The sequence below is a fragment of the Corapipo altera genome, unplaced genomic scaffold, assembly GCF_003945725.1.
Source record: "Corapipo altera isolate COAL_440 unplaced genomic scaffold, ASM394572v1 201, whole genome shotgun sequence".
In the NCBI taxonomy this organism is placed as follows: Eukaryota; Metazoa; Chordata; class Aves; order Passeriformes; family Pipridae; genus Corapipo; species Corapipo altera.
Genome location: NW_020884940.1, coordinates 1,256,146 through 1,267,393, shown reverse-complemented (window position 1 = coordinate 1,267,393; position 11,248 = coordinate 1,256,146). Strand labels below are relative to the sequence as shown.

The window sequence follows — 11,248 nt, the reverse complement described above, 5'->3', positions numbered from 1 at the left end:
ATCATCCGGGTTTGGGGGTTTGGTGCTGAAATCATCCGGGTTTGGGGTTTGGTGCTGAAATCCCCCGGGTTTGGGGTGTCGGTACTCTAATAACCCTGGTTTGGGGTATTAATGCTGAAATACTCAGGTTTGGGGGTGTCAGTGCTGTAAGATTATGATTTTTGGGGTATGTTAGTACTGTAATACTCCAGGTTTGAGGTGTCAGTGCTGAAATACTCTGATTTTGGAGTATTTGGGGCTGTTCCTGCTGCACCCACCCGAGATCAAACCCTTGGGAGGGACCCGCTGCAGCCGAACCTCCATCAAAGGCTCTGTGGCTGCTTCATTTAAATTCTCAGATTGCTGTTCAGTTTAAATTCTGAACTTTGCAAGAGTTCAGGGCTCGGGTGAGATCCAAGTCACCTCTTCACAGTTCTGATAACCCAGCAGGGCTTTGTGGCTTCTGTGAAATAAACCTTCAGCCCCAGTGTCACCATAAACGTGATGTGCAGGGAAGGAGTGGAGGAGTTTATTTCCATCTTTATAAACACCAATAAATACACTTAAAGGCTCCCAGAGGTTGCAGGCAGGTCTCTGATGGCCGCAAATAAATCACAGCTGAGGGTTGCCCTTCAGAAGGTGTTTTAATACCAGCGGGTTTTTATTTTGATGTACCTGAAGCGTTCAGGGAGGAGAGGTGGCTTTTTCTGAGGGCTCAGGTAGTAAGACAGGGTTGGGATGGTGAGGTGGAAAAGCCAAGCCTGGAGCAGCTGTGTTCTCCTTGAGGCAGAGTGAGGATCCTGTGGAAGGAAGGATTAAGGTTTTATCATTTTTCCCTGGAATGTTGTCTTTTTTAACCAGGCCTGCTTCAGAAGGTTAAAGTGACAGAGAGTGGGTTTAGGTTGGATATTGGGAAGAAACACTTCCCTGGGAGGGTGGGGAGGCCCTGGCACAGGTTGCCCAGAGAAGCTGTGGCTGCCCCATCCCTGGAAGTGTCCAAGGCCAGGTTGGAGCAACCTGAGCTGGTAGAAGGTGTCCCTGCCCAGGGCAGGGGGTGGAATGAGATGATCTTTAAGGTCCCTTCCAACCCAAACCACTCTGGGATTCCATGAAGCTTTAAAAATGCCCCTTGGGGTGGGCTCCTGCTTGTCATGATCCCATCAGGAGCTTTCCTCTCCAACCCCTCCTGTGATGTTCCAGGACAAGTCTGGGACAGTCTCCGTGTGTGCAGTGGCTGCTGCACCTCCCCAGCCCCGAACAGCTTTTAAATCTTAATTTATAACTCGAGATGTAAAACCTCAGCTGGCAGCTTTGAGGAGAAAAATGTCCTCGGGCCTCTTGTGAAACATCTGAAAACTGCTGGAGCACTTTTGTCTGGAGCTGAGGAGTCTGCACAGGAGCTTCCCATCCTCCCCACCACTGCAATTTGAGTTTAATATCCCCCTCCCTTGAGTTATCCTAATGAAACATTTATTTTAAAATAAACCTAGACTGATTTTTTTCATTGTTTTGGGTGAGAGGGTAAATGGGGGCAGCAGGGTTGTTACCCCTTCCTGCAAAGTGCAGGCTGAGGGTGCTGGATTTTTTGTCAGCAGCTGTGATATTGTTGGAGGTTCTCATTAGTTCACTCCTCATTTGCTATGCAAATTACATATTTAAATGCATTTATAGTGCTGTTTAACCCATAGACAAGTATATAATGCTCAATTCTTAATAAAACTCCTGTGCCTGATGAATTTAACAGTGAATTGGCTGGTTTGCTTTGTTTGCTTGTGTTCAGGAGAGCAAACATGAACTTTGTCAGGGGGAGAGTTTGATCATTACAGTGGTGCAAGAGTGAAAGTCCTGATTCCTTCAGGCTTTCAAAGTCCTGATTCCTTCAGGCCTCCAGCTCTGGGGCTGGGGAGATCCAGATAAATCTCCTTAGCAAATCACACAGTCCTGCTTGTTTCTGAGGCAAAGCACACGTTGGAAAGGATGGATTTATTGGAATTTTATATCCCTCTGAGTGTTTCTGGGGGTTTTTTTAACCTGGAACTCTTGTGGGTTGATTTTGATCTGATGTAGCTGAAGTTAATCCCTGTTTTAGGGACTGTTGCAAAGGACTCTCAGGTGACACTTGTGCTTGATCGTTCCACCCTTAAGGAAATCTGAATGTCTCAGGTTGAAGATGATTTAAATCCCCCAAAACTCACATTTTTGGGGTGAAAAGATCAAATCAGGAGGAGGCAGCGTTGAAATTACCGTGTTGGCAACTGGGCTGAGGAGTGGGGTGGGTTCTTTACCCATCCAAAGGGAATCCTAATCTTGGTGCTGTGAGACCTGATTTCCCCCAAAAAGAATTTCTGCCTGTCCCTTCCCCCTCCCAGCCCCGGCCCTCGGCGAGGATTGCACATTCCAGCGGTGATATCACATCCCTGGCTCTGGGAGCTGAACCGGGAGGGATCGAGCCAACGGAGCCAAAAAGCTGCGGGGAGAAGGGATTTACCGGGGAGAAGGGATTTACCGGCACAGCGTGTCCCGGGGGGCGGGGACAGGGACCCGGGGGGACGGGGACAGGCTCTGGGGGAGCCTCTGTGGCGGCCTGTTCGTGGAAACACTGGAATAACCCCTGTGAGAACGTGAAAGAGCAGAGCAAACGTGCCAAGCAGACCTGCAGGAGTGAGAGCCACTTTTCCAGGCTTTAAGGGCAGCTGGTGTAATTCCAGGGCTATAGGGAAAGCCCTGAGTTGCTGATTATTTGACAGGATTTCTTGTGTGGTTGTTCTCCTGTTTAGCTTCATTTTCCCTCTGTCTTCTGAGCAAAGTGATTTTTTTTTTTGCCCCCTTTTTTTTTTTTCTATTAACTCACTGCAAAACTATCAAAGTGACAATAAAAGACTCTGGTTTTGACTAATTTCTGGTAGCAGCTCAGAGCTGTCTTTTTATACAGTGTGTACAAATAATTAAACTACTTTAATGTATTTATTACAACCACCTTCATTTAATTTGTGTTTAAGTAGCACAGATTATTTAGTCCTTTCTATAGTTTCGTCGTGGACACGCATTTTCTAGAAGAGAATCCTCTGGAGATGTTAAATATGTTAAACAGCAGGAGGAGCTGGGAGGCTCCTCTGGGATTTCTGGGAAGGGGATGACATGGAGAAACCCAGGGAGTGTGGTCAGGAAGGTTTGTCCCATGAAACTCAGAAGTTCACTGAGTGTGTTTTGCTGCCACTTGTCTGATTTAGGGGAGGTTTTGTTGTAAATGACCAAGTTTATCCTATCCCAGGGAAAACTTGGGTGAAGGGGCCTTTGGAGGTCACCTGGCTCGGAGCTGGGAATGTCCCCAGCAGACACTAATTGGCAGATTAGTGCTGATGAAGTTCATCAAGTGTATTTATTTACACTTGCATCATTCCCCAGCCCTTCCCCACTCCAAGGGCTGTCAGCCCTCCTGGCCAGGCCGTGCCACAGGGATTAACAGACACTTTTGGAAGGTTCCCTTTGGAAGATTCCCTCAGTGAAAGGGTGTTTTGGCTTAAAAAGAGCCGTGTCAGGTCTGTCAGTGAGTTCCTGGCCTGGCTTTTCACTCTGACTCAGCAGCAGAAGTCCCTGCAGTGACTCAGCTCCCCAGGGTTTAATCAGCAGCTGAATAAAAGGTTTGAAGCAAATGCTTTTTGTCATGTAGAGAAATGGGAAGAGGCAGATCTGGATTCCTGATCCAGGAATATGAAGGAGCTGTTATAATCTTGGCCCTGGAAGTACAGTTTTGGCTGAGCTGCTGCAGTTTCTGTTGGCTTTACACAGGGTTTGAGTGCTCTGCTCAGCCTTCAAAGTCAACCTTTCATGCTGGTTTTCCTTTCTTTTAAGTGGTAAATACCTTCTCATCCCTCAATTTATAAGGATTGCTTCCCCATTCCTGACAGCCCAGCTTCTCCAACAGCCTGATTTTAGTGGGTTTTGTGGGTATTCCCACTGATAGAATTTGAGTTCATAATTCACACACAGCCTGACTTGCAGATGAACTGGATGTTTTGTCCTGAAACACCACAGATACACAATTTGTCCCTGCCTGGATTCCTGCTGTTTGATTCCATGTGTCTGGACCTGCTGGAATCTGTGGTTCCTACAGTGTCTGACCCCACTGTGAGGTCCTGATCCTGCATTTGTCACATCCATCCATTGCCTGGAAATGGGTCACAAATCAGCATTCTCATGTTGTTCAAATACTGACACAGATGATGGGCTGGGAAAAGTCCACGGGAATCATCTGCAGAGATGAAAGGGTGGGAGAGAAAAATAGGAAATTTAGTCCCAGAAAGTGTTGCACAGTGATGTGAAAAACCACTCTTCAAAGCTTGTTGTATCTTTGGGGTTCCCCTGCAGGATGACTGTGTTCTTGATGCTCTGGCACAAAAAAAAAAAAAAGCCATGAAGGACAAAGTGCTGAGTGTTCCTGGGTGTTCCTGAGCCCTCAGTGTGTCTCTGGCTGTTCCCCAGCTCTGGGGTTGCAGAGCTGAGTGGGGCTGGGCCAGTTTGGAGGCAGCTGAACTGTCATGTGTCCCTTGGCTATTTATATGACTGCCTTTTTCCTCCTCCTCTTCTTAAAAAACCACCTTTTAATTGGAGACTTCGGTTCTTAAATTGTTTTCAGGATTAAGCTTTCAGCTCTTACTCTCCTGTGTGGCTGCAGGAGCTGTCAGCATTGGGGTGATAACATGAATACACAACCTATAATGTTTAACAGGTAGTTAAATACACTTTCTGAATTAAAATCTATATGTAGATGACACCTTGCTGCTGTACAGACACAAATCTGTAGATTTGCATCTTGTTGGGTGTCTTTTGGGCTGTTTTGGGAAATCATAGAGCTGAAAGTATTTTGTTAAATGATTAATTTTCCCAGTTGTTTTCTCTTTCCATAGCAATGAAATGCTGGATATTTGTGTGTTGTGTATGTCTCCTCTTGGCTTGTCTGTGGGTTTTAGGGACTGAAACTTCTCCACTTGATCTTGGAAGGGCTCCAGAGTGGCTGCAGGCAGTTGATAAGTCTGAAACTTTCTGTAAGCCACGGGGCTGAGGGTGCCTCGGGCTTAAAAGTGAGGCATAAGGAGATAACACTGCAAACTTCCACAAAACACTTCCCTTGGCAGCTGGGAGAAAACAAAGATAGTGGTGCCCCAGTGAGCTGTGGAGGAGTAACTTTGTTCAGGGTTAGTTGTTACTGCGATTCCTTCCTGTCCTGAGAAAGGCACAGATGTGCAAATAATCTGTATCCAAAACAGGAGAGCTTGGAGAGGTTCAGAAGGACTTTTGCAGCTGGATGGGTGAGGAGCTGCCATCCTTTCATACTTGGCTTACTGCTTGGCCCTGGCTGCCTTGAACTGTGCCAGATAGTGGAGTGTCACTTCCCTGACCTGGGGGCAAACACCCAGGGAATCAGGCTGGAATTGCTGCATTAGTCAGCTGTGAACCAGCAGAATAAGTAGGTCAGGGACTGAAGCAGCACCTGGTGGGACACACGTGGCCTGTACCTCGTGGACAGCTCTGTGCTTGCCAGGGGTTATTGTGATCATAAAATCAAGGCCGTGGTTCTGTTGGGGTTTTTTCTGCTTGGGGGGAAAAAATGTCCAGGTGTGGTTTATGCCATGGTGATACCAGGGAGGTTACCTTGATTTTGGGTAGAAATTGAGTTTAGTTGTGCACTTGGAGTAAATAAATCTGTTTGGTCTGGGTATTCCCTGCTCCATGCACAGGGAGTTCCTTATCAGGAAGGACACGTGGATGAAGGAGCAGAGAGTGACAGGAGCTCTGAGGCAGGATTCTCTTTGTTTTCTCTTCACAGAAAACTATCGAATGAAGAGTTACAAGAACAAAGCCCTAAATCTCGAGGAAATGAGACGGAGAAGAGAAGAGGAAGGAATTCAACTGCGCAAACAGAAACGAGAGCAACAGGTAACTGTCATCTTGAGTAGGTTGTGTTCAGCCTTAACACAACCAAGATTGTGCTGCTGCCTAACTGGAATCTTCAAGGATCTGTGCATTAAGGTTTGTTGGCAGTCCTCTTATTTTTTTTTCCTGTTCTAACTGAGATCTTGCTTTTCTCTTTTTCTTTGTACCCAGTTCACACCAAGAGCTTTCCAAGCACTTTCTCCTTGGGGTACTGGAGGTGTTTTTTTTTTGTTCACAGATCCTTGTTGTTAAAGGTGGTGGTGTTTTTTTTGGTGGTGTGTTTTGGGGTTGTTTTGTTTTTTTTTTTTTTAATTAGTGAATGGGATTATTTCCTCGAGAAACAGGAAGAACAAGTGAAAGTTTGGGCTGTGTGTATTTCTTAACTCTGAGATGTGGGTTTTTTTGGCTTGGAGGCCTATGAAAGCACGAGGTGATGTGTGTGGTACTAAATATTTGCTCTATGAGAACATCACCTACCAGCTGCCTTCTGCCCAGTTTCCCTGACTTGTTAGATCAAATTCTGCACTGCCTGTACCAGTGTCTGAGTGACTTGGGCATTTGCATATCTGAGGGCAAGACTTAGCATGTTTTACTGTTGGGTTTTTACTGTGCCAGACTAGTCCTGAGAGAGCAGAGCTGTTATTAATGACCACTTTTTTTATTCAGGTTACCTTCAGTCTTAGCTGAAGGGATCTTGGTTGAGGAACAAGAATGTCTAGTTGTGGAGCCTGTTCACCATTGCTTTCTAATAACAATTCCTGTGCTTTGTTCCCCACCAGCTCTTTAAAAGGAGGAATGTGGAGTTGATCAATGAGGATGACTCCATGTGTGATAGTCACCTTGTGGATTCCTACGTTAGTTCCACAACATGTGGGGTAAGGTGCCTTTCCTTGTTCCAGCTGTGCCTTCAGATTTAATCCTTTGGGGGTGCTGAGGTCCTGGCACAGGTTACCCAGAGAAGCTGTGGCTGCCCCTGGATCCCTGGAAGTGTCCAAGGCCAGGTTGGAGCATCTGGTCTAGTGGAAGGTGTCCCTGCCCATGGAAGGGAGTGGAACTGGATTATCTTTAAGGCCCCTTCCAACCGGGACCATTCTGGGTTTCTGTGATTGCATGGAAGTGACAGACATCAATATTTTTGTTTTATCCCTTTTTAGAGAACTGATGTCTTTTGTGCAGCTGGAAGAGCCACAAACCCTTGGCCAGAATTAAAACAGTAAACTTATTCCCAGTGGGACACCAGTTGGAGCCCTGAGCCTTGTAAAGCTCAGCCCGGGAATCACCATCCCGCTGGTTTATCAAGGGTTATTTCCAGCTGCATGTTCAAAATCCTCCTCCAGAGCCTTCCACATTTACCCCCTTCCACCCAACAGCATTTGCAAGTGTTACTGCAGTGAACTGGAAAAGTCTCTCAGGAAGTAAATAGTGTGCTGGGATCTCAAAGTTTTAATCTTTGACTCACCAGCTGAGCACAAATCGTGGTGAGTTGTCACGTGTGTGATGCCTTAAATAACTTGGGCTGAAATGGAACCATTTTTCTGTCTCCTCTGCATCTTTTCAGGAGGGATTGATCACAGGAGAGATGGTAGAGATGCTTTTCTCAGATGACCCTGACCTACAGCTGGCAACCACTCAGAAATTCAGGAAATTGCTCTCCAAAGGTAAAAATAACTCATCCCTGCCACGGGATCTGGCTTTTGCAAGAATCTGTGCACGTGTTGCTGTACAGAAGCTTTGCAGCCTTGAGCTTGGGGAAAAAAAGCCATAAACTAGAAATGTGATAATTTACTGTATTGCTGAGGATTGACAGTTGTATGAACTGCACAGAAAGTGACTCTGCAGAGTTGTCCTGCTGAGTTCAGTACAACTTGGGATAATTAAATTAACTCTTTGTGCTTGTTACTCCCCTGCATGAGGCCTGTACACTGTTGTGACGCTGCTTTGCTGTTCCAGAGCCAAATCCTCCAATAGATGAAGTGATAAACACTCAGGGAGTGGTGGAGAGATTTGTTGAATTCCTGAAAAGAAGTGAAAATTGCACATTACAGGTAAAGGAGATCATGTTATTAATTCTTCATAGCTCTTTAACCTTTGCTTAGCAATGTGAACCCACACATGCTGTCAGGGAAAAGTGATGTTTTGAACCCCAAAAGTGCAGCTTGTATGATCTATAGGAGAAGACAAAGGTAGCCTGTAGTGCTTAGGCAACAAAAAAAGGAAATTATAAATTGCTCTGAATTAAATTCTCGAAGGAATTCTGGCAAAAATCACCCAAGAGAGTTTGGAATTCCCGTATCCAATATTTCTGCTGGGAGCTGGTGGAGCCATGGGATGAACATGCAGGAAGAAACTGTGTGAGGAGAAACCTCCATTATTGGAGGCATTTAAGTAGAGGCCAAGAGTCTGTTAGAAATGGGTTGGGCAGTGCTGCTCCTGCCTGGGGCAGAGGGATGGACTGGGTGGCTTCCTCAGATTCCTTCCAGCTTGGTAATAAGTCTGGTTGCTTTGGAGGGGTTAAAGACACTTCCATACATGGAATTTGATCTGAGTTGATGACTGCTTTCATCTCTCTTCCTGCCCTCTGGCCCCAGGCCATGGAGCAGAGGGGCTTAATTTCCAGAAGAACCGAGTGGGAGTTGTGTATTTAAACCAAAGAGAGCCAAAACCAGGGAGCTGCTGCTCAGCTTCCCTTGAACTCGAGGAGTCTTTGGGATGGCAGATGAAACGTAGAAAACTTTCTACTTTTGTGTGTTTGTGCTCTGTGTGTCTTCACTTCCCTTGCTGGGGAATGGTTGTGGAGGTGAAGTGACGTGGTGTGACTGGTGGTGACACCTTCACTCACTCATCCTTTGAGCAGCTGTGGCCTCTGAGAAGGTTTTTAGCAGATGTGGCTCTTTTATTGCTCAAGAAAATAAAATCCTTCGACTGTTGAGGCGTCCTCTTGTGATGTGCTTCCTTTCCCTCACAGTGAAAGAATTACAGCCAAAATGTAATGATTTTGCCAAATCAGGCTTGTTTTATTGATTCTTTTGTCACTGATTTGCCTGTTTCAGTTTGAAGCTGCGTGGGCACTGACAAATATTGCATCAGGGACTTCCCAACAAACCAAAATAGTCATTGAGGCTGGGGCAGTTCCCATATTTATAGAGCTGTTAAACTCTGACTTTGAGGATGTTCAGGAGCAGGTAAGGACCACTCCTTAACTTTGGGGCTGGGGGGAGAACCACAGTGGCTTGCACACCATAAAATGTGGTCTTTAAAATCAGTGACTGGTGTCTCCCAGCTGGCTCCACACCACAGGTGGAAGTGTTGTTTGCCTGGAATTAGGGGAAGATGCTTTCTTAGCACACTGCCTTGTTCTTCCTCTGTTAGAAACTGTGAATGCTAAAACTGTTGCTGTTTCCTTTCAGGCTGTCTGGGCATTGGGGAACATTGCTGGAGACAGCTCTGTGTGTAGAGATTATGTCCTTAACTGCGCTATCCTTCCTCCCTTATTAATGTGAGTAGCCATGAACACTTGCCAGTGCAGTTCTTGGAGTCCCATTGTGCCACAGGTGCAGTATTGGAGCTGGGCCAGTAGATTCCCTGGTGGTGATCACTGGGAATCAAACCACTGGTACCAGATTAACTCCCAGTTCAGACAAGGATCTGATGGATGGAGTGGGACTCAGTGGACAACAGGCCTTCTCACAGCTCTCCACACTGCTCTGCACGTGGAGTGGGTGCTGCTGCAGTGTGCTGGTCCTTCTGGAGTCACAGGGTGTCCCTCAGGTCCTGCTCTCTGCTTGGGATATGGATTCCAGGGGCTTGGAGTGGGCTTGGAGTGGGAGCAGGTCTCTATACACCCCCTCTCCCAGCGTGGTGCACTCCCACTACAGTCAGACCCATCTGTCAGGCTCTCATAGCCCTGGAAAGAATTAATCTTCATCCCAGCCCTGGAAAACTAATGCCATGTCACAAATGGCTTGTTTTCCTGCCCCTGTCCTGGGGGGGGCTGCCTGACTCCTCATCCCACAGGACTCACCATCCTCCTCAGAGCTCAGAGTCTGAGCAGTTCATGTCACCCGGTCTCTGCTGAGGGCTGGGAGTGTCTGGGCTGAACTGGAACCTGGAGCTGCACTTCACTCATGTGCCCTTCCTTCTGCAACCTGCCTGAGGTGGAAGTTGCCTTCCTGCCCCATGTCCCTTGGCACTGTTGGGAATTACAGCTATTTGTCCTAAGTAGTCTCATATCACTTCTCTTGCTCATTGAGAGGCTCAGGTGACAAGCAGCATGGCTTGAGCTACACCCAGTGAAGTAGTGCTTTGACTCCCTTAAAATCATACTGGTTTTAATGCTTTTGATTCCCTTGACTTCCACATAAGGATCATAATTCCTGGTGATTCTCTCTTTAGGCTCCTTACGACGTCCACCAGGTTGACAATGACACGAAATGCTGTCTGGGCCTTGTCAAACCTGTGCAGAGGGAAGAGTCCCCCACCTGAATTTGATAAGGTGAGAATAAATGCCTTGTGGGCAGAACAGGTGGCTGGGAGACACCCAGTTAAGATGTTTGTCCGAGTTATTTTGGGCTGTTGGACTCCTCTAAGTCGTTCCAGGTGGGAACAGGGTGAGCTTCTTCCTGCTGAGGTGGATCTGGTTGTTCAGATGTTTGTAATTTCCTGCCAACCTTTCTACCATCAGCTGGACCCCTCAAGTAGGACACAGGCCAAGGCTTCCCTGCAAGGTTTCTCTGTCTAAAAATGGGTTTATCTAAAAAGGGGTTACACTTTTGTTATGAACTCTCTGGAATTTTGAGACTTCACTCAAATTACCACTAAAAACTTTTCTGAGACTTCAGATACTACAAAGCAGGAGTCCTGTAGCCACATAGGAGCTGTGGCAGCTTTCCCTTTCCTGGGAGCCTAAGAAAAGGTCCTGCTGGCCTTTCAGGTGTCTCATCCTTCTTTGGTGGAACAAAAATGTTTTAAATCAGTGTGTTATCACTTTTTTTAAGTGAAAGCTCCCGTGCCAAAGCTGGGAAGCCTGTGGTGAGGGATGAAATCTGAATTGAGTGTAAGCAGAAACCCACTTATAAGTGATTGAGGTACTCAGAGGTGTAACTTGATGGTTGCTGCTTTGAATTATGAAGAGTCAGAAATGGAGCAGAGCTCTTCCATAGGAATATAAGGAGCTTCCAAGGGGTGACTTGCCTCAGGAGTCTGGACTGGGTCTGGGAGGGAGGGATGTAATTTGAGTGTAGCAATGAAGCTGTTGGGGTGGCTTTGGACACTGTGATTAGGAGGGGGGGGGAAGCAGTGGGAAGCTGCTGACTTGGGGGGAGGAACCTTTAAGGCC

At 46.7% G+C, this 11,248-nt stretch overlaps 1 protein-coding gene across 3 annotated transcripts in view; it reads left to right on the top strand.

The window, feature by feature from the left end:
* Positions 1-11,248, top strand: part of KPNA6 (karyopherin subunit alpha 6) — a 16,989-nt gene that overhangs the window by 790 nt on the left and 4,951 nt on the right. The window contains exons 1-8 of one of the 3 annotated variants that reach the window (XM_027661283.1): positions 5,268-5,288; positions 5,807-6,009; positions 6,693-6,788; positions 7,472-7,571; positions 7,864-7,958; positions 8,964-9,095; positions 9,321-9,409; positions 10,306-10,405. In XM_027661283.1, the coding sequence (XP_027517084.1) occupies positions 5,285-5,288; positions 5,807-6,009; positions 6,693-6,788; positions 7,472-7,571; positions 7,864-7,958; positions 8,964-9,095; positions 9,321-9,409; positions 10,306-10,405 (819 nt within the window). In that variant the 5' untranslated portion in view covers positions 5,268-5,284. Of the gene's footprint in view, positions 1-5,267; positions 5,289-5,806; positions 6,010-6,692; positions 6,789-7,471; positions 7,572-7,863; positions 7,959-8,963; positions 9,096-9,320; positions 9,410-10,305; positions 10,406-11,248 lie in introns of those variants that run through there. The other 2 variants (XM_027661284.1, XM_027661282.1) reach the window with 2 other exon arrangements.